Raw genomic sequence first — 24,371 nt, forward strand, 5'->3', positions numbered from 1 at the left:
AATTCAAGATACTGGTCATCTAGGAGAGGAAGGAAGTGCATGTGGCCAGGCAGGGACTGCCACCAGAGGCCTCTGGGTAGTGTCAGAGGGTTTCTTGTTTGGGTGGACACTTAGAATGTTTGCTTTATTTATTTTTAAAACCTACACACATCACACATACCCATGAGTGGTGTGCACACTCACGTACACATTTTTTAAAAAGAAGTATTTCATAATAAAAATTTAATTTCTTTCTGGAAAGAGTGTGACATAAGTACATTTAAAATAAAAAACAGTTATCATGTGGCAACAGAAGTGCTGCACAAAGTCCAGGTAAACGCATTACCAAGATACCAGGAGTCTGAGCGGGGAAGAACTACGTCTCATATGTGTGATTTCCTTACTCCAGCACCTAGTCAGAATGCCTCCTTCAACTTTTATTCCTAGTTCTCACACTAGTATCTTAATCTTTAGCCATCTAAATCTTTTCCATTGCCAATTTAGGCAGGAGAGTTTGTACAATGATTGATCCCCACTACTGGAACCTAAGTGGTTCCAGAGTTTGGGTAGCTGAAGCAGAAGTGCCAACAGTGAAGTTCATCTGGAATTCTATCTAAATGCATTCAGCTCTTGAGTACAGAGAGTGAGAGTGCTGTTAGTGAACCAGGAAAGCATTTGCCCCTTCATGAGTGGGCTGAGCTGCTCCAGCTGGTCTGGTCTTCTTACTCTAAAGAAGGAAAAGCACGACCTTCCCCTGCAGGTAACAGAATCGCACCACATAGAGAAAGGAAGACGCACTGCAGTGTGGAAGAGCAAGGGAGTGACCAGTGCTTCTCACCAGGGACAATTTTGGCTTCAGGGGTTATTTGGCACTCTGGTAGCATGTCTGATTTAAGGACTTTTAGTAGATAGAGCCCAGGGATTGTATCAAACCTCCTACAACTCACAGAACAGTCCTGTCACAACAAAGAGTTATATAGCCCAAAATGTTATAGTGCTGAGGGTGAGAAGCCCTGAGCTAGACTGAAGCACGTGCCTTTAAGAGTGGGGCACAGGGGATCTCCCTAGAGGATGCAGGAGGAGGAGAAACCCTTCCTCCTGACAATGTCCAAGACATCTTGAGACCCTAAAGGTCTGTGCCCCAAGGGCTCTGGTTCTGGAGGTGGGTGGTAAGCTGGTTGACATTTTCTCTGAAGGCAATCTACACTACATTATGACCTATTCCTCACTTGATGTGTCCAAAAGAAGTAACTAGAGATTTTAACAACTGTTATGTAGAAGGGCACTGATGAAAAACTAATAATGGCATAAGAAATTTGAACGAACTTCACTGCCTAAACACCAGGGGTTTGGAAATGTATGGAACATCTATACGATAAAATACTATGCCAGCATTAAAACTGAGGTAGAAAGAACATGCTGAGAACATGGAATATTCTCTATATATTGAGAGAAAAAAGGCTATACAATATGATCCAGTATTTTAAAAATATAATATGCACATTGTAAGGACATTCTCCAAAACATAAACAATAATCACCACTGGGTGGGTAGGCAAAGAAGGGAGCTACGGGTGATGCCATTTCTCCTTTCTCAAACACCTTACCTGTCCAGTATCTCTGCGACTTGCCAGTGGAAATTAACTAATATAAGTTTAGCAACTGAATGAGATACCTAGAAAGAAGAAAGGAAAAATCAAATTACAACTGTAGTTTCAGAGTCCTCCACATTTTGAGAAATGCATACATGCATACATTCATGTCTACTGCAGGCCCAGGCTTGATTTCCAAATTCTTCCTCTTGGTTCTCTGCTTCATCTTTTAAGTTCAGACTCAGAATCTAAATGATTTCCCGGATCTCTTGATTTTTTTCTATATTTATTTTCATTAACGACCCTTGAAATAAATTGGTTTGATTTGAAACTTAAGCAAAATCATCCCATTTACAGTAACAACAACACAGCATCCAATTTAGGCAAAAGAGTTGTGGGTTCCCTAATGTAATTTAGGTTTTCTCAAGCTGCTGTAGGAGGCAATACATGTAAAGTGCACCTCTAATTAGGCCTGTTACTTGCAGAAAATCTCTGAGCTTGGACTTCCTGTACAAACCCAGCAAAACAAAGCAAAACAAACAAAAAACACTCCAACCAATGAGCCCTAATTCCAAGGATGATTTAAAAGTCTGTAGGCAGCCCTTCTGGCTTCTACACTCTCTTTTAAAGCACAATGGTTATAGCTAACAAAGAGCTTCAGAAGGTGCTCTGAACTAGAAATTCTACTTCTGTAAATTCTTTCTGAGGAAATGATAAGGCATATGTACAGTGCAGTGTTATTTACTAGAGCGAAAAATTAGAAATAACCTTATGGTCCAACAGAAAGAAAACAGACAAATAATATATGACAGGTCTATGCAATGGATTACCATGCATTCACTGAAAAGGATGTTGCAGAGGTAAGTTTACTGACACAGAAAGTAGTTCACATTTATTTTAACATTTAATGTTCACAAGGCAAGTTAGCTAGTTATAAAACAGAATACCCTAAGTATCAAGACTGGGCTGGGGGCCTAATCTAATATGGCTGGTGGCCTGGAGATTAGGATGCATTTGGAGGTCGAGAGAAAGCACTGCACAGCATGATGATGCTACTGAATCAAGGAGAAACAAGGAGCTCTCTTCAGCCTAGGGAGCCAAGAGAACACACAGAACCTTGGTACTCTGCTCAATGGAATGAGTCTTCACACAGGAGCAACCAAGGGCCTATAAGGTGGTGCATGCCTGGTCCACAGACAAGAATTGCAGAAGGGAAGACACAGTGGCCAACACGTGGTCCTGATCCCTAGAGCTCAAATCACTCCTGAAAGGAGACAGGTACGTCCCTATTAAACAGGGGCATGTCCCAATGCACCATCAGTGTCAAAGGCTGGGCAGTGAGTGAGCGCTTCCCGGTCCTACAACCCAGGCACATTTGAAATAAACCAAGGGCTCAAGACAGCTTACTTCACTAAGGGTGGTGGGTAGGGGGGTCCTCCACTTCCCTTCCATACTAGGTAAGAGGCATCTGGCCCATGCATGTTGCTGTAGTATTTACTTGTTGAGGCCCACGGAGACTTTAGGCCTAGGATTCCTGAGTTATAGCTGATATTCCTTCTATATGATTGTATAATACACAACAGACAACAATCACAGAATGAAAACAGAGACAAAACATTTGGTCTAAAATGTTATTGTTAAATTGTTAAAATTTGCTTGAATGTAGCTTTTGGCTACAAACATATTTTTAAAACCTGATAATGATACTGCTTTAGATGAGCTCCTTGCTGGAACCTTTTTAGTCTTCTCTTACCGAGGGGGGCCCAGTCAGACTTATACCCACTGTTTTCTGTCCTAACTTCTAAATGTCTCATGGTGCAGTGGCTACCAGGTCCTATCAAAGGCACTCAGGAAACCAGAGGAGGCCTGGCCATGTTCAGCAGCCACCTTCCCTTACCACCACAGATGGTTTAGGGTGGAACCTTTAGGCTAAGAACAGGAGTCAGGTGGCTTCTCACAGATCCACAGAGCCCAGAAATGGACTGGACACACGGTAGCCACTCAATACATGCTGATTATTAAATGACATTATGTCTTTAATCTGTGGATTTTCAAAATGAAATTTCTTGACCTTCCTTAAGAAACAATTTTAACACCACATCTGGTCTGATCCCTTGATCTAAGCAGCACTAACAGCAGCAACAAAGCCTCAGAATTAGCACACCAGGTATAGCCCATTCATGGAAAACAACACAACCCTCTGCTGAAACTGAAAATTTTACTGATGACTACAAGTCCACTAATGATCAACTCAGAATATTCCAGCAGAGCTGAGTTCTGGTAAGAATAGGTAATGTGAAGAGAAGATGCATCTAGCACTTTATAGGCACATGCGTCCACTGAATGCACCTCCCACCAGCCCTCTGCAGGAGGAGCTACTGTGATCCCCATATCACAGATGGTGAGGGGCAGTGAGAACTGCCCATATCATGTCTGTAGTATATATCACAGAAGATCAGGGACTCCTCCCCTCAATAAACCACTATAAACCTGAAGGAATTCTGAGACCATTAATTTAAGCAAAATGCAGAATTACTGCACCTTGCCCAGTAATGGACACTAGGGAAGATCTACAGCGAAGTCAGGTTCCAAAAGGCCCTCTGAGCAAAACAGCACAGGCGTGGAGGAAGAGTACCTCAAAGAATTTATGCTAAAAGGCAGTCTCAGGGAGGCCACCTCCTCCCTGATTTGAGTCACAAGAGAGAACTGACTTCACACCACCCCGCCCTCCTCAGCAGTCTCCTAGAAGAGACCTCAGGTGACCTGAGAACAGAAAAGGGGGGGGGGGGCTGTGGCAGCCCATACTTAAGCCATCTTCAGCAGAAGGACGTACATACAAACCTTATGTATGACATTAAAACAGTAAAGATAAAATCTTTCTTAGAGTACAAACAGCTGAGCTCTCTCATGAATGAACTACCATTTACTGTTTAATACTCAAAGAGCTTATTAGCAATACATTCTGAATCTATCCATTCTGAATCTATTGGACAACACTTCACAACTGCAGAGTCTTCCACTCTTATGTATTCAATCACGGAGGAGGAAATCTTTCAGCAGAACCAAGATGAACTCTTGCAGAACTGTTTTGTTTGTTTGTTCTTCCTCTTTTTTCTTTATGGGGAGGAGGTAATTGGGTTTATTTATTTATATTTGGAGGAGGTACTGGAGATTGAACCCAGGACCTCATGTATGCTAAGCATGCACTCTACCACTTGAGTTATACCCTCCCCCCCAGAACTGTTTTGTTTTGATCAAGAAACTAACAACCTGTTTAGTAGTTAGGATTATGTCTTATCAAGGACTTATAATGAAAGGTCAAACTTTCCCCAATCAACCACCGAAAGCCAAAAAAAGACTAAATACTTAGGAAGAAAAACGACCATGTCATGTTCAAAATAAATTTATGGTTCTATCAGATCAACTTGTAATAAGAACACTAAAAGTCTTATTAATTTATGAGTTTTTTTTCTATTTCTGAAAACACTAATCAAGGAAAAGACTAGAAACTAAGAACTAGGAAGTTTCTGTCCAAAAATCTCGAGTCCCAAGGTAATTACTCACAGATAAATCTGAGCCTCTCCTCACAGAGACAGAATCAAGTCCATCATTCAATCCCAGGGGTCAAAGAGGGCCCCTCTCAATGGAAATAGGAATCTCACTATTTCCAGAACGCCTGGGAATATCACCCCTGTCTAAATTGCAAACCCTTTGCTGGTGGAATTTGTCCACTTTGGACATTCACAAGACCATGAGTCAAGCATAGTTCTGATGAATTTAACACTCTCAAGAGGAGAGTTGTTTTCCCATCCCACTACTCCTCCCCCAAAATGTTGAACTACATTTTAAAGCTATTCTCAAGAATCATACTTGATAATTTATATATAATACTTTAGAAAGTTTAGTGGGTATAACTGCCCATAGGAATTCAATTCGGTTCATAGTTTGACAAAATGTTGATTTTAATTGCTGAATTTCAATCTATCAGAATTGTTGATGGTGGATATACTAAGGTATTCTTTGTTTTTTGTGTGTGTTTGGGGGGGGGGAGGTAACGAGGTTTATTTATTTATTTAATGGAGGTACTGGGGATTGAATCCGGGACCTTGTGCATGCTAAGCATGCACTCTACCACTGAGCTGAACCCTCCGTCACACTGAGGTATTTTTTATACACATACACCAGGCAATATAAACTCCCTTGTTGCCAAGTTCAACAAACATTTCTCATGCTTCATCTCACACTTAAATTTCCTCTGCCTTCACACCTCTCTTGGTCTCTGTGATGAGTCTCTCACAGCACCTGTTCAGGTATTTTAAACATGCTCTTCCTCCTGAATGCCCATCTTGGCACTGGAGGCATCTGACACCTCCCTTGGCCTTTTCCTCTATGTCTCACTCTTACTTAACACTTCACCCTCTCCCATCACCACCATTCCAATGCCCAAATCTCTAGTCCTGCCTCTCCTAAGCACTCCTATCAGAAGGTTTCACTATCACCTGGACAAAGGGAAGGTATATTATACTGATATGCCAGTGTCTGTTGTCTGGACCCCTCCACTCCATAATTCTCAGGATGAGTTTCCTGAAGCTTCAACATAATAATTACAGTAATGGACAATTCTTAGCACTCTCACATCTTGTCCGGATCAGTTTACCCATTTAAAACCTATCAGTGTTCTCCAGCATTGACAAGACAAAACCCTAAGCATTAGTGGAATAGTCATTAGGATCCAATGCAGAACCACCGCCCTGAGGAGTCCAGCAATAGACCAAATGATTCCAGCATCCCAATGAGGCTTCCTAAGTGTTCTCTGCCAAGCACACTCTTCTTATATAACAAATATTTGGAAATTAAAAAACGTAATTCTATAGAACCTGTATGTCAAAGAAGAAATCACAAGAAAAACAGAAGATGTTTTGAACTGAATGACAATGAAAATACCATAAAGTTGTGAGATGCAGCTAATATAATGCCTAGAGGGAAATTTAAAACTGTAAATGTTTATACTAGAAAAGAAAGGTCCAAAAATCAATGACATAAGGGCCCACCTAAAGAAAGCTAGAAGATGACAAAACTCAAAGTGAAAAGAAGGAAATAATAGATAAAAACAGCAGTAAAATCCAAAACAGTGAAAATCAATAAAGTCCAAAAGCTGATTCTTTAAAAAGATCAGTAAAGCTGACAAAAACTTTAGCTAGAACAATTGAGAAGAGAATACAAATTGCCAAAAACAAGAGTGAAAGAGGGACTATCCCCTACACATTTAACAGATATTAAATGCAAAATAAGAAAATACTATGAATAATTGAATTTTAATAAATTTGGTATCTTAGATGAAACTGATAAATTCCTCAAAAAATATTTACCAAAACTGACACAAAATGAAAAAGAAAAACTGAATAGCTCTGTATCTAATAAAGACATTGAATTCATGATCAAAAATTTCCTCACAAAATTCCAGAACCAGAAGTTTTTACTGGTGAATTCTACCAACACTAATCTTATACAAACACTTTCAGAAACCAGAGCAAGAAGGAATACTTCTAACAAACTCACTTGATGAGCCTAACATAACCCTGATATAAAAGTCTGACAAAAATGCAACAAAAATAAAATTACAGACAAACATGCCTTATGAACACAGATACAAAAACCAATCTAAATATCTGAGCAAATTCAATCCAGCAATACAGAAAAAGGATCAAGTATCATAATCAAGTGAGGTTTATCCCAGGAATAGAAGGCTAATTTAACATCTGAAATCTCCTAACATATTTCACTGAATTAACAAAATAAAGGCAGAAAAAACCCAAATGATCATTTCAGTAGATGCAAGAAAACTCATTTGACAAAATTCCATAATCATTCAAGATAAAAATTCTTAGCAAATTAAGAAGAAAAATTAACTGCCTGAATCCAATATAGGGCATCTACGGAAAACATACTCAATGAAACAGTGAATGTTAAGATCAGGAAAATGGCAGGGATGACCACTTTTAACATTTCATTTAACATTATATTGAAGGTCTTACCCAGGGCAATTAAAAAAAAAAAAAAAAAAGACATACTGAAAGATTAGAAAGGAAGAAGCAAATCTATCTCCATTCCTAGATAAAATGACTGTTTACACAGAAAATCCTAAAAGAATCTACAGAACTATTACTAGAAGGAATAAATTTAGTAAGATAACAGAATAGAAGATCAAGATATAAAAATCAAATATATTTCGATATAGCAGCAAACAAATGAAAACCAAGATTTTAAACAGGTGAAAAATACTTATAAATATATTTTATTTACCCCAATATATCTAAAATATTATTTCAACATGTAATCCACAAAGAATTATTACTGAACTATATTTTACATCCTTTTTTTCATCTAAGTCATCAAAGTCCACTGTATATTTTACAATTATAGCACATACCAATTCAAACTGGCCACATTTCAAAAGTCCAATATACATGTGATCACAGCTACCATACCAGACAACACAGCTATACACTGAACACAGTAATCAAAATCAAAGAAGGGGTTCTTGGTACAAATAGTTGAGCCTAAAATTTGTAGAAATGTAAAAGGAACCAGTATATCCAAAGCAATCTTGAAAGAGCAAAGTTGGAGGACTTAACACCACCTGACTTCAAGGCTTACTATAAAGCTACAACAATCAAGGCAGTAGGGTACTGGCTTAAGGAAAAATATACAAATCAATGGAACAGAATATGGTCCAGAAGTAAACTCATGCACTTATGGTTAATTTTCCACAAAGGTGCCAAGGTAATTCAATGGAGGATAGGACAGACTTTTCAACAAATGGCTCTGGAATAACTGAAGATCATTATACAAAACAAACAGATAAAATACAGAACTTACTTCATACCACAGAAAAATTAACTCAAAATCGGTCACAGATTTAAATGAAACTGAAAACTACAAAGCTTCTAGAAGAAAACGGAGAAGAAAACCTTTGTGACATCAGTTTCAGGCAAAGATTTCTTAGATATGACACTGAAAGCACAATCCTTAAAAGAAAAAATATGATAAACTGGACTTCATTAAAATTAAACTTCTACTCTTCAAAAGATATTTATAAGAAAATGGGAGAGACAGGCCACAAAATGGGAGAAAATAATCATGTATCATTTACCTGATAAAGAACTTAATTAAGAACATATAAAGAGCTCATACAACCCAATAATAGGACAAACACCCTAATTTTTAAAAAATGGGCAAAAGATTTGAAAAGACACTTCAACAAAAAAAGTGTCAATAGCAAGTATGCACGAGAAGATCCTCAACATTATTAGTCATTAGAGAAATGCAAATTAAAAACTACAAGATACCACTTGACACTTATTAGAATGATTATAATCCAGAAGACTGACAACACTAGGTGCTAGCAAATGGGTGGAGAAACTGAAACCCTTATATAACACTGGTGGGAATGTAAGTAACAGTCACCTCGGAAAACAGTTTGGTAGTTTCTTAAAATGTTAAACTTACCATATGACCTAGCAACCCATTCCTAGATATCGATCCAAGAGAAATGACAACATGTCCACATAAAACCCTGGATGGGAATGACCATAGCAGCGTATTTCATAACAGCCAAAACTGGAATCAACCCAAATGTTCATCAACTGATGAAAGAATGGATAAACAAAATGTGGTATATGTCCATACAATGGAAAATCATCACTGGTCAATGAAAGGCAAGCATTACTGATGTGATATAACATGGATGAAACTAGAAAATATTATGCTAAGTGAAAGCAGCCAGACACAAAAGACTAAATATTGTATGATTCAATTTATATGAAATTTCTAAAACAGGCAAAACTATGCAGGCAGCAAGATAATCAGCAGTTGCCTGGGACTGGGAGCAAGGACAGACTACAAACGGGCACAAAGGAACTTACGGACTACAAACCGACACAAAGGAGCTTTCTGGGTGATGAAAATGTTCTATAACTTGGATTGTGGTGATGGTTGTAAATCTGTTTATATTTACTAAAACTTGTTTAGTGGTTTTACTTAAAATGGGTGAATTTAATAGAATGTAAATACCTCAATAAAGCCATATAAAAATAAAATCAACTGATGGATAGATACAGAATAAAGTAAATGCAGCAAAGATTAGCAATTGTCTAATCTAAAAGGTAGGTATATGAATGTCCACTGTACAATTCTTTAAACTTCTTTATATGTTTTAAAATTTCCACAAAGTTGGGGGCAAAGTCTGCCAAATATAATCCAATGGCAATCATCTGCCTAAACAAATGTCACAATAAACAAAGGGTTGACCCTTACACTATTGCATCAAATAGTTCACTCTGACCTTTTACTTACTCCTCAAAATGAAAAATTCCGCTTCAGAGATTTTAGGATGGTTTTGACAAAAGGTTAACTGATTATACAATGTGAATTTCAGCATAAATAAGTCTGTAATGCTGATAACTTCACAACACTCCTGGCTCTCACTAAATCTTTCAGATCAAGAAGCCTTCTTAGTGTTCCATTGGATGCTCTTCTTCCAGTCTGTCAGCTTCTTAAACTATTGCTGTTCCATAGGGTACAGCTCTCAGACCTGCTTTCTTCTCACGTCTTTGCCTGTCTTTGAGCAATCATATTTGTGCCTAAGCCTTGGTCAGTGGGACCATAAGCCCTGAAGATAAGAACTCCTCTCTTCTTTCCCAGGGGAGCTGGGAAAGGGAGTGTGACCAATCAAAGTGGGGAAGGGAGGGCAAGTAGTGGTACAAAGTTCACCAAAGACTAAAGGGTGCCCTGAAGACCCTGGGTGGTCCAGAGAAGGCTTTCACAGAGTCAAAGTTGGGGTCAGAGCAGAGGTCAAGTATAGCCCATCTTCTCCACCTTTTCCTCCCTCATTATCTGTGCCCTCAAATCTAACCCACAATGGATCAGAAGCCTCTGGAGAGCTTTTCCTCTAGCTTGAAACTATGGAGTCACCTCTGTTGTTATCTGCCCTGGACACTGCTCTGCATTGCCAATCCAACCTGGCTTTGTTTTGCCATTACATTTACAATCTCAACACCCTTGGATGGTTTTCAGATCTTTATTTCAGGAAGTATTTTGCTATATGCATATAAAAAAGGACTGTGCTACTGTACATCACTAGTCCCCAAAGGTTGCAGGCAAACTTCTGTCATCCTCCATAGTCTGTGTTTGGGACAGATACTTAAAAGATATTTCCCTGATACAGGCACTCAAAACAGGCACTCAAAACATGTTCAGTAGTTACCACCCATGCATAAATACCTACAGGAGTAGACAGCTGCAGGAAAGTCAAGTTCTCCTTTCTGTTCTTTAATAAAGACTATATTAATTGTGCACACAATTCTATCCCTACTTCACAAGCAGTTTTTAGAGGATGGAGTGGGTGGTGGGAGGTGAACCTGATGGGGAAATCCAGGATATGAGCCAATGATGCTATGATTTTCTCACAGAGATGTAATCAAGTGTACATGAATACTTTTAGCTGCTGTTATCAGTAGTTCCTAACATGATCAACAGCACACAAGTCCACAACCTCAGTATTTCATCAGATATTCTGGATGCACTTTCTCCCATGATCTAAGGGCTTCAGAGACTAGAGAAATGAAATAATGTAAACATCAACCTGTCAACGTGGAACAGAGACTACCTTGGTAAGAGAAAATTTCTGGATCTATGTGGCCTCTGACCCATGCATTACAAGGAGACAGATGCAGGGTTCCAGGAGCTTAGATTAGGCAACTTCAGCAGCAATTTGGTTACTGGCTTATACTTTAGCATTCCTGTGACTTGCTGCCCTACTCTATGTTTCAACTTTATATCTTTTCTCCATTAGGTCCCTAAGCAGAAAGCAGACTGTGATGAAAAAAATGTTCAAATCACAGGATCCCAAGTCCACCTAAAGTTTGTTAGTAAATGAGAGCCACAAATTTATTTTCTGATTTCCACCAAACCCTTCCCCCTAGAAAAATACAAGTCTCTGTCACAATTTTATAAGTTAATCTTTGGAACAGACATTTCTTGATCTGACCACAAAAACTTAAAGTACCAGAGAGAGATAAATCCTGCTACTGAAGGAAAAAATAAGTACATACATTGTTCTGGACCATTTCAGATACACAGCCAACATCTATCTTTGGGGAAAATGTTTTAAGAATTTCAGGAAATTTAACAATTGACATCCTAGAGTACCTGGATGGTATATGTTTATTATGCAAAATAATGCACAGAACATGCTACTTTTATGTAAGGATCAAGGCACATACTGAATAGCTTTAATTCCTGACAACAGTTCCCCAAGGAAACCCCTCAGCATGGTCAGTTGTTTCTTTATCTTTTTGGTTTTCTATAGCTGGTTCAAGCTGTCCAGCCCTCAGGGACAAGTTAAAAACACAGCTTGCAAATAGCCATTTTTCCCCCAGAAAAAAGAAATTCAGCAGCCCACCAAAACTGTCACCAGCCCTTCCCACACTTACCAGTGCCATAGGGAGGATGCAGCTGATGGCAGTGAGCATCAACGGCCTGAAAAAATACAGGTGGTAGTTTCAATTTTTATTTAGAATTCTTACTTGCCAACTGCCTGAAATCTTTTAAGGCTACACGAATGGGTCTCCATTCCTCAGCCTGTCATTAAGCCACTTCGTGGTCCAATCACATTTGTTAACAAACACTAATGGTCATTCACTAAAAAGCAGAGATGAAGGAAAAGAGTGAATTCTGGGCCTGGAGTAAAAAGGGACATGATATAGGAAAACTAGCCTAAGGAGATCAAGATGGATGGATTCAGGTCTTGGAGGGTAAAGGGTGAGGCGAGAAAGTACTGAAAGAATAAGAGAAAAGAGTAAGGTTAAAGCACAGAGACAAAGGAGTAGGTGAACATCAGCCTAGAATGGGGGCAAAATCAGCAGTGGTGCTGGTAGTGGGGTCTCACTGGGCCTCTGACCATAGGCAAGGCTCACCCCTAAAGTCTAATTTAAGTGGTGGGCCTTCTCTTCTTGCATACCTCACACCTTCACACTCTCAGCATCTGAAAGGTCAGCTCTCTGGCACCTGATCACAACTCTGCTTCCTTCCTCTTTGTCTTTACAGGTCTGCATGGAGGGCTGACTTGTAATTGAGGCACCCATGTAAGTGCTTTAAAAAATCTGATCAATGAAGATAAATTTGAAGATTTCTCTCCAGTCTAACCTTAATTTAGTCCTGTTATGGTCTCTGATCATTAAAATCAATACCAAAGACATCCCAAAACCTCACTAAATAATTTATGCAAAATACAGTAAAGCAAAAATATGAAAGACATCCATTCCTTGACCATGAGGGTCTTTTTTTTAATTATTATGAAAAATTCCAAGTATCAACAAAAGTGAAGAGTATAATGAAACCCATGTACCCATCATCCAGCTCCAACATCAACTCATGGCCAGGCCCACTGTTATCGATCCCCTACCCTCTAGATTATTGTGAAATAAATCCCAGCCAGCATGCCTTTTAGGGTTTGCATTTCAGTGAAAACCTCTGGGAGATACTTAGTACAAAAGGCTGATTACAGCCCCCTTCTAGAATTCTAACAGTTTTTCAGGGGGATGCCTTATAATGGCAGAATGACCACTACTTCAGTGAACCAAGGTCATATCCAGCAACCAAACCAAAAGAAATGGAGATAAGAGCTGATAGCCAATGAAATGCACATAGTAGGACTAAAAGTCAAGTCTCCTACCATGTTCCTGCAGCCCATCTTGTCCAAAAGTGATCTCAAACAATGCTCTGTCTCTTCCCATTACTGCAACTGTGAGGAGGCAAAGGAGAGGGAATACCAAATACCTTCTAGGCAGTTCAAGCTAGGTCACCTCTCTTCTCCAGAGGACACTTCAGAGGCTAGCATATCAGTGACAAAGTCATAAATTTCAGCAGCATGTTTCAAAGACAGAGCCACTGACTGCTGTTGTTAGCTATGCTCAAAATATATAACCCTGTTTTTATAACCTTTCTGTTCATGTAAAACTATTAGAATAGAAGCTCCTCTCTGAGGGAAGAGATTTTTAAGAACACTTTCCATCTCTGCCATACCCAAGCATGGAGAACAATGCCTGTGCCAGTACTAGGTCCTATATGCTAACACTACCTCTGCCTGTCTCCTGGGGTCTAGTCTCAAGTCACTGAATATCCATATCCTCCTCCAGAGCCCAGGTAGGCACCAAGGTCTTCCAAGGCCTCAGGAGGTGCACATTCTAGCAGGAGAGGCCAGAGACAGCTCTAGAAGGGAGGTTTTTAAAAAAAGAAAAAAAAAAAAAAAGGATGGAGGGCTGAGAGGTCTTCTGAGGGCTACTGGAAGGGCAGAAGTGCTGATAGGAGGTTTGAGAAAGCAAAAATCAAACATTAGGGAGAGGAGCAATAGAAGAGTTTAGGCTGGAGTCTGGGGAAGCCACTTTAAGTTTTTCAACAAAACAAGATAAAATGGTGCTTTTAGTGGATATGTCAGAAACTATGAAATAGTAATAGAAAAAAATTTTTATTTATTTATACCTCCTTTCTCATCATTCTAAAAAAGGAGGAAGAAACTAAAGGGAGAGAGATCTTGAAGTTATTTTATGGTAGAGGTCAAACTACTTATTCCCCATCTTTCCTAGCATCTATCTAAAAGTTAAAACAACAGAAGACACTCAGGAAACACTTCTTTATTGAGAATCAACAAATTCTTAACCTATCCCAATTACCAATGAACAACAGAAAAACCAAATGGTTTATAAAAAGCACTTTGATGAAAAGGAACAAAACTTGCACCCCTATTCCTCCCTACCCCAATCCTCCCAGTCTTCCTGTCCAGAAATCTCTACCAGTCACCTGTATGGGTTTTTCTGGTTGTTATCAACATCACTGGTGCCCGTAATTCTCTACCAGACTTAGCTTACTTGTACCACCCCCTTCCAAGCCCCAAGTTTTTGATATTTAAATCACTATTTTCAGTTCCTCCATCAGTTGCTTTTGCAATTGTAAGATACTGTTTACAGGATGAGAACTGCACTTCCTACCTTGAGCTTCTAACATCAGCACCCTTGGCCCACTCAAAGGAATTCATACATCGGACACAAATACTCCTGTTATATGCTGCAAATTAATTACTCATACTTGTGCCATATGTGTTTGCTTTGTATTTATTTGGCTTGTGATTTTTTTGTGTGTACTTTTTCTGCTTTGCATGGAATTCTAACTTCCTTTCCCATCGTGAAGAGTTCATGGCTTTTTCACCACATCCCAACCATCTTCCAGCTTCTTCATTCTACTGCTTGGAATCCATCTCATTCCTATTCCTGAAGAAATTTTTCTTGGATCCCACCAAGTTTCTGTTCAAATCTGGGCTATTTTCCAGGCCTGTTATACAGCTGAACATCATGAGACTTTTCACTGGACTACCAGGTTAGTTCAACCATTTCCTGAATTCTTTATTTTTCTCTTTTTTGATTTTCATCTTGAAGTAACTATTTCAGAAAAGGTACAATGGAAGTAAATTTCATGAGTCCTTGCACATCTGAAAATGAGTTTATTTTGCAGTGACAGAATTCTAGATTCGAACTATTTTCTCTCAGGACTTTGAAGGCCACTGCTCCACTGTCTTCTGGTAGTCACTGTTGCTGATAAGACATCTGATTTCCATTTCTTTTAGAAGACTCAGTATGTCTTCATGGAAATTTTTAGGGTTTTCTGTCTATCCTCATTTTTCTGAAATTTCACAATGACAATTCTGGCAGTAGGTCTTTCTTTATTCTTCTGGGAAATAGGCAGTCCCTTTCAATATGAAGACTGCTCCTCCCTTTGGTTCCTAGAAATTTTCTTCTTACACTTTAAATATTTTCTTCCCTTCAATTTTTTGTTCTCACTTTCCACAAATCCTAGTAAATGCTAGGTCTCTGGATTGATCTTCCATACCTCTTTTCTCCACATACATTTTTTTACCTGCATTTTGGCTTTATATTGAGAGATTTTCTTGATTTTACCTTTTGATCTAAGAAATATTTTTGTTTATGAGGGGGAGGTAATTAGGTTTATTTATTTATATTTGGAGGAGATAGTGGGGATTGAACCCAGAACCTCATGCATGCTAAGCATGTGCTCTACCATTTGAGCTATACCCTCCCCCACCAGAATATTTTTTAACTTAGCAAAATAATTCATCTCCACAAGCTCTTTCTTATTTTGTTTCCTCCTGATGACATATGATTGTTTTATAGATGCTACACCTTTTTGAGTATCTTGGGAAGTACTAAATAGGGCACTTTTTAAAACAAGCAAAATTATCTACTGTTTCAGCTGTTTCAGTCTGTTTCAGCTAAGGTTAATTTTTTTTGTTTCCCTTTCATTTTGCATGTTTTCTTCACATGTCTGGTGATTTCTGGTTAGCCATTTACATTAAAAAATGAATGGCCACTCAAAAAAGGGGATGAAGTACTGATAAATGCTACAACTTGGATGAACCTCAAAAACATTATATTAAGTAAAAGCAACCAGACACAAAAAGTCACATATTGCATGATTCCATTTATACAACATACATGGAATAGGTAAATCCAGAGACATAAAAGCAGATTAGTGGCTGCCAGGGACAGGGGGAGTGGAGAGTAACTGCTTAATGGGTACCAAGTTTCCTTTTGGGGTAAAGAAAATGTATTGGAACTAGATGGAGAGAAGGGATGCATAACATTGTATGAGTGTACTAAATGCCACTGAAATGTATACTTTAAAATGGCTAATTTTATGTGAATATTACAATCAAGGAAATGAATCCTAACTCTGTGTATATGAACAGAACCTGCCAACTGACGGGCTTTTCTTTAGGGTAAGTGATCAGAGGCAGCTATTACTCAAGACTCAAGGGCCCCTAAAATGACAAATGAGGACAGCCAAATCTCACACTTTCTAAGGGCCCTGTTTCTCCCCAGGTAATTCTATTTCTTAAAAATAAGCAGATTATTTTGCCTAAAAACCAAGTTGGGGCAGGGTTGACTGTTCGACATACAGAACTCCCTATGTACAGCACGCTTATCTCTTCTTTGTTAGTCAAGTCAGAGCCCACAACCCCTTCAAAGACATGCTGGACAAACTAGCTCGCATGTGCAATGATTTCTCATATGTTACCCTCCCCCCACGCTCTCTTTGTTATCATGTATGTCTTTACTTTTATTTTCATGGTATTTAAAAATGGAGAAGCACCCTTATATTTACCTCATGCTCTTTAATAATAACCTCTCCCTGCCCTCTCCAGCTCTCTAGACACCTATTAATTTACTTTCTTTTACAATAGATAAGTTTGCATTTTCTAGTATTTCATATGATTGAAATAGTAATTTATTCATTTTTTTGATTTTTAAAATTATAGTTGATTTACAATGCTGTTAGTTCCAGGTGTACAGCAAAGTGTTCAATTATACATACATATATATAAATCTATTCCTTTTCAGATTCTTTTCTATTACAGGTTACTACAAGATATTGAATATAGTTCTCTGTGCTACACAGTATGCCTTTATTGATTATTTATTTTACATATAGTAGTATGTATATTAATCCCAAACTCCTAATTTATCTTTCCCTCCACCTTCCCCTTTGCTAACTTTGTTTGTTTTCTATGTCTAAGTCTCCTTCTGTTTTGTAAATAAGTTCATTTGTATAATTTTTTTAGATTCCACATAAGTGATATATATGATATTTGTCCTGTCTTACTTCACTTAGTATGATAATCTCTAGGGCCATCTATGTTGCTGCAAATGGCATTATTTCATTCTTTTTTATGGCTGAGTAACATTCCATTTTTTATATATATACACACATACACACATACACACACACACACACACACCATTTTTATCTGTTCATCTGTCAATGGACATTTAGGTTCTTTCCACGTCTTGGCTATTGTAAATAGTGCTGCTGTGAACACTGGGGTGCATATATCTTTTTGAATTAGAGTTTTCTCTGAGTATGTGCCCAGGAGTGCGATTGCTGGATCATATGGTAACTCAATTTTTACCTTTTTTTAAGAAACCTCCATACTGTTCTCCATAGTGGCTGCATCAATTTACATTCCCACCAACATAATTTATTCTTTTTCTCCCTGAGTTCCCTCATGAAGCATACTTATTTTGAGATTTATCAATGATGTTCATACAAGCAGCTCACTCTTTTTATACTGATGGGAGTATGCTATTCTATGGGTATACCACTATACATTCATTCATCTGTTTGTGGATATTTGGGTTGTTTCCAGTTTTTGGCTATTGCAAATAAAACCGTTACAGACATTTGAATATCAAACAAACAAACAAATGCAGAAGGGACAAACATGTGACAGCAGCCAACCATCTTGAAGCAAAGATGTGATGTGTTCTACTACAGTGCCATAAAATAAAAAACCTTTAAAACATTCACACCATATTTATGACTATAGATACTATTAGTCACTTTTACAGCTACTCATTATCAACATGGACAAAAGAACCCACTTTTACCTTGATAATGAAGTATGAAATTATGTTTACACATCAAAAAAATATTATAGGAAACCTTCCAATTTGCAAGTATAGGTAAGCAGTTTACATCCTACTCCCATTCTGGTTACAAAGCCAGTATACCCTGAATGTTGGATATATCATTTCAGCAGCCAAAGATAGAATACTCTCCTCTCTCCTCATTTCAATAACCTGAATCATTTCACAGTATTTTTTGTACCTCCACATGAATATAATGTAAAATACCTCAGCTCACCTCTGAAGATTCTGTTTCATTACATCTACATGAAGTTCTACATGAAGTTCAGGCTTCTGTATGAGAACTGCCATAACTAATTCTAACATGCACACCAAGCTGAGAGCCACACATTCATCAGGTATATACTAGCTCTACCTAAAAGTCACCTGTCTTCAATTTACAAATGGGAGCATACAGAAATAGAGCCTCAGGGTTAGCTTCTCAACTACTGGCCTGGGCTTAGTCAGATCAACAACAAGCAACACTTACTGAGAATAAAACATAACCAGGCATTTTTGCCAGATGCTGATATAAAAAAAAAAAAATGTGGACCTCTATCTCAGAGTACAACCCCTGGCTTACATTCAACTAATTTCCAAACAGCATAAGTACATACCAAGAAACATGCACAAAGTGGTATAGCGGGAAGAGCATCCAATTGCCTAAGGGTCAAGGAGGGCTTCATGGGAGAAGGGAGTCAAAGGTAAATTCTCAGTTTCCAGCTTGGTGGATGGTGGTAATCACCAATTAAGACAGAGTCCAGAAAGCCAAGTTTGACTGTATTGGAGTTATCTTTTATTATAGAAGGCCACAAGGCTATCTAAAGACTAGAAAATGATGGTGAGAGCATTGAAGAGACTGGTAAAAGCCTAAAACAAGGAATAAAGGAAATGAGAGGGGGTAGAGCATGTACTGGACAGGAAAGAAACTGCAAGTCAAAGAGAGCAACATTTCCAGATAGAGACCATTCTCTGTTCATGATTATAAGAACAGCTCTGTTCTCCCTGTTAAAATCTCCAAAAAAAAACCTCTCATTCATTCCTGCCTGAACTTTCCTATATTTATGGTTGATAACCTGTGATTATCACAGTAAAACCATTTAAAAGCTTGTTGATAGTTTAAAGAAAAGGGAACACAACATAAGCTTCAAATTCTGGCAATGCATGTCAGCTTAAGTAATCAAGTCACAGGCAGAGACATTTCAGGACAAGTAAGATGAGAAGCTTCCTGCTGTCTCAGTCTGTACCTTTCTCAAATGTTTCCTACAACTCTTCCATCTTTTGGGGAGAGGAATCTAATCCTTTAAATTTTTCCTAGAGCAGTAGAGGGTAAAGATAAAGTTTAAACAAAAAAAAAAAAAAAAAGAAGAAATGTTGGGACAGAGCAAAAGTTAAAGTAACATAGAAGTATTTGGAGTCCCTCAATAACAAGGACCTCAAAACCAACTAAGCTGAGCACTTCATTAAGTGTTACTGTCAAGGCAGGTGCAAAGCCAAACATCACAGTTAACTAGAAATGTAGGAACAAAAGTCAGACTATATTCCCCTATAACCTTTTCCTGGTCTCAATTCAAAATTCAATTTGTGCTGTACATCAGAAATTGACACAACATCGTAAACTGACCATACTTCAATTAAAAAAAAAATCCAATTTGTGTTATTTTTACTTTTCTTATCAGTAGCCCCAGGAGGACACCACAGGCTCTGGATGAAGATAAAAGAATCCAAAATACATGACCCAACTATCACATGTGCACTTAAAGAAATCAGTTAGTAACATGTCACTATGAATCCTCCGCAATGTGGCTCCTAACCTATGACTCAAAATGCACAATTCTGAGAATGTGCTTTAAGGAACCACAACAAATGTGTGAAAGCAACATTACTGTTTGACTCTTGTCCTGCTTCCACCATGACTGTACTTGAATACTCCAGTGCCAGGCACTTTCCATGCATTATCTCCTTTAATGCTGTGCAGAAGGTATCATTATTTTATAGATGAGGAAACTGAAGCTTAAGAGATGTTGAGAAACTTGCCCATGGTCACATTATATTAAATGGTAGAAAAGGAACTGGAACCCGGTCATCTGACCATTAGTCCAGGCTCAACGGACATAAAGACCACATCCATGAAAATGCTCACAGCACTATAACCAGTCCCTGACAACTGTAACACACAAGTAGTCACCTAAATGCCCAATGAAGAAAGCTTGAGCAAATTATGGTTCAAGAACAAGATGGTGCACTACACACAAAATATTTATGAGAATGAAGTATAAACAGGAGATGTTTGAAATACACATAAAAAACTAGAATATATAAATATATATACATAATGATTACTAGAACGTACTGCAGTCCAGGGCAGGGATTTTGGTCTATTTTGTTCACAGCTATTCTTCCAGTGCCTGGCACATAGTAGGTGCTCAATAAATATTGGCTGAAATGAATGATTGAATGAATTGCAGCAGTTATTATCTATAAATATGAATAACCTGAAGATAAGGAAGAAAACTCTTATTTTAAGTTAATGGAATTACGAATGATATTCTTTAATACTGTGGCAACATCTCAACAATAAAAATTTAAATATAAATTCAGGATTAAGACACAACTGTGGAATTAGAAACATCCCTTGATTACACATGGTTTACATGGTTCCTAAGGTAGTGTGAAAGTACAACAGAAGACTAGAATGAAAGCTGTCCTTGAATCCGACGAATAGCTTCTTTTCTGGAAGGCAGTGAGCATGTTGTGTGTGGTGCCAGGTACACAGTGAGCACACAAAGTCAATGATAACAATAACCTTTCTAAGCTGGCAAGTCAGGGACAACTCTAGCACTAGTTGTACTTAGGCAATTCTCAATGTCACTCTGGACATTTCTCATCTCCTCTTTAAAAATAAATTTATACATCAGTAAAACACACATAAAACTTCCAGGCTACAGTACAGTGAAGTATGTCAACACTAACAACCAACTATTTGAAACACAGGAATTTAATCTAGATTCTACTGAGATACAGGCATGCAAAGAAATCTGACATCAAATCACAAAAATAGAAATCAGATGGCTGCTCAGCACACAAACATTCAGTGTTACTAGGCCTGACTTAAAGATACTTTCCCATGAGTATTAACAAGAAAACAACTATTATTTGGTTAATTAATGAATGCATAAATAAAAGTAAAATGTTCTTAAAATTCAGCTCTACCAGAATACAAGAAAGTTGATTTAATAAACAAAATGTCTTTTCCAGATATTATACAAAAATTTAGTGCCACTTGAGAGAAAGGCTAAATGTAAGGTATTTTTTGTTAAGACCATCAATTACTTATGTTACAAACGATAAATGCATAGAAACTAGGTTATTTCGAACAAGGGACTACAAAGACTTCTGCACCTGGGAGTCAGAAGCCCTGAAAACTCATGATGATTCATCCACAAAAGGGAAAAATGATCCACAGAAGAAGAATTTTGAGAGATTTTTCCAGCCACATGTTGCTGGATAGATAGCAAGCACTAGATCTTAAATTCAAGCTAGAGGGTGGCAGAATAGTGTGTTCTAGGGAACATTTTCCCAACTCTAGTGCAGTTAATAGAGCAATTCATAAAGCAAGAAGAATTGTAGTAAAAACACTCATAATAACCAGTTTTATTTTTCTAACCCTATCTGGGGAAAACCAGGCTTGAGAAAGTAAACAGCATAGTTCAGCACTCAAGTTAAAAAAATATACTCCTTTCCTCCAAAAGTAAAGACATGTCAGGCATCATTCATAATCCTGTACATTTTATTCCTTTTTACTTATACATCTGGTCTCCCACTCCAGATCAGAAAGTAACTTTCCCACTCCCATGCTTAATCAACCCATGGACTTCTGTTGCCTGCACAGCTGTTGCAACCCACCTTGAAGGTTCTCATATCAACACAAAGCTCAGATAGCTCACTGTAGCTCCGTGGACTAGATCTAGCCCAAAGTGGATTATTTCTTTTCCTTTCTGAAGCATGGGTGGGGCTCTGAGCAGCAACACTCCACTTTTGCCCATAGCCCTAACAAGCTGCTGAGAGAAGGAGCACACGATGCAGGAGACACTTCCGGCCCATCCCCAGTGCAGGTCTGCCTGGGCTCTGTCTGGGGCTCTGCCATGGCTAAGCCCCTTTCTGAGCAGCTTGACAGCAAATGCCTCATGAGTTTCAGGGAACAGTACTAATAGGATTCACTGAATGACTAAATACTTCTTAGCTAACTACTGCATATTTTGCAATAAAAATACCTGTTATTACTAAAAAGGGTCTCTCTCATCTATAGCAGTAACAATATTCTTTGTATAAGTTTCATATAAAAATATAGCATGTAAAAAAGGTAACTTTGTTTTCTTTAAAGACTCACATATGATCACTAAAAATATTCCTCAGAGATTTTCACCCTCTTATAACACAATCTTTCACGACTATTCCATCTGTGTAGGATGATAGCTCATTCCCCAAAGAATACTTCTGTTTTGCCATTATTCGAACACCAGTAGTTTCCCCCTGATAACAAACAAGCATTTTCTCTGCTATCTATCCTCAGCCCTTAATCTGATTCTCTGGGCACTTTTCTTTCTCACTTAATGACCATATTCATGGATTGGTCCCAGAATACATACAGGAAGTTACTCTCTGACACAAGGACCCTCACTAAACCAGAAGTCCAGCATCACAAACAACTGGGATTTTTCTACTTAAGAAACTTCAAATCCCAAAAGGTAACAGAAGGCTTAACTTTATGCTAGCCTATGGCTCATCCACAGGCAACTGCCAGACACAACAAAACGAGTAACACAGACAAGAGTGTCAGTGGAAAATTGATGCTGCTCCTCAAACTTAGCTTCTGATCACAGACAGCTGTTCATAAGGCTACAGTTTTAAACACACACATATTACATTTCCTATTAGCCAAAAACCTCCTAAATCATATGAAAGAATTAAATATCTTAATGTCAGAGTTGTGCAAACAGCGACACGACCAATGAGGGAAATCAGCAGTGGTCTGCGTGACGACCATTGAGCTCCATCCTCAGAGACACATACAACAGGGGAGAGAGTGGCCAAAGCACCTGTGAACACTGTTCGTAAATTCAACAGTAAATTATTCCCTCTGTGTCAAAAAATACTGGTTACAAAAATTAAAAACAATGTTAGTTTTTAGCCAGCCTGAAGGAACACTGTGTGTGACTCCTGTTTTACTCTTAACCAAGCTGTTTCTGCCTAGCCTCTTGGTCAAATTCCTGAACCACTGAAAATACCTCTGAGTCCCTTTCTGTGCAGCCAACCCACCAAAAGAGCCAAGACCCTTGCTGCCCAACCCCAGAAAGGAAATGGTGCTAACACGCTCCTCAGTAAGGTCTAGGGATGGAAAGAAAAAAATTCATCTTCTACTTCTACCATTATTTAAATTTTCATGGATTATTTTCCTCTTTGCTTCATTTTCTCTTTAACCCTTTCTTTGGGGTTCAACTTTATTCCATCTCTTTTCGTTTCTTCATCTCTGTTCCAAGTTTTTTTTTTTCCTACTCTTCGTGATCTTTGGGACCAGAATAATGCTCTTTCATGACAGTAGAGAATGTACAGCAGGGACTAGGGGATGTAGTTCACATGCAGCATGAACAACATCATCAACAGGTGACAAAGTCCACAAGTACCCCAAAAGTATTCAATATCTATTAGGGATGAAATACTGTGATAGGAATGACGGGGGAGATAAGGTATAAAGCAGTTTCTGCCCTCCAGGAAGAGGCAACTTAGTTGGAAAGAGCATGCCAAAATATGTGAAAAGATAAAACAACACAAAGCAGTCAGAAGACTGCACTATATGATGTAAAAAACATGGGCTCTAACATTTGGGCACTGAGAACAAAAGAGGAGGCAACCACTGTGTTCAAGGGAGGCTCAAGGAGGCTCACTCAGGGAAAGCACAGGCAGACTCTGAAGGAGCCCTTGGGGTACTAAAAGGTGAAGAGATGAAGGGAAGGCTTTCCAGGGGGCTGGCAATATGACACCTTAATAAGAAAGAAGGATGTAAAATGGTAAATTTTATGGATTTTACTATTTTTTTTAAAAAGGAGGAAGGGGCCTGGGCCCCTCAGCTGTCTCTAGCAGAGTAAGAAAGTCGGCACAGAGGGCTTGACAGACTGTGAATTCCTATGCATAGATAAGAATATCCTGATGAACTCAGTCAATTAATACTGTCCAGCGCAAAACCACACACCTGCCAATTCCTTTTC

The 24,371-nt window shown here is 38.4% G+C and overlaps 1 protein-coding gene across 3 annotated transcripts in view; it reads right to left on the reverse strand.

Annotated features, from left to right (window-relative positions):
* ARIH2 (ariadne RBR E3 ubiquitin protein ligase 2) overlaps positions 1-24,371 on the reverse strand; it is a 45,725-nt gene that overhangs the window by 15,456 nt on the left and 5,898 nt on the right. For 2 of the 3 annotated variants that reach the window (XM_032458551.1, XM_032458550.1), the window contains exon 4: positions 1,586-1,653. In XM_032458551.1, the coding sequence (XP_032314442.1) occupies positions 1,586-1,653 (68 nt within the window). Of the gene's footprint in view, positions 1-1,585; positions 1,654-12,063; positions 12,110-24,371 lie in introns of all 3 variants that reach the window. The other variant, XM_032458552.1, reaches the window with a different exon arrangement.

Source organism: Camelus ferus, chromosome 17 (assembly GCF_009834535.1).
Source record: "Camelus ferus isolate YT-003-E chromosome 17, BCGSAC_Cfer_1.0, whole genome shotgun sequence".
NCBI classification, from domain to species: domain Eukaryota; kingdom Metazoa; phylum Chordata; class Mammalia; order Artiodactyla; family Camelidae; genus Camelus; species Camelus ferus.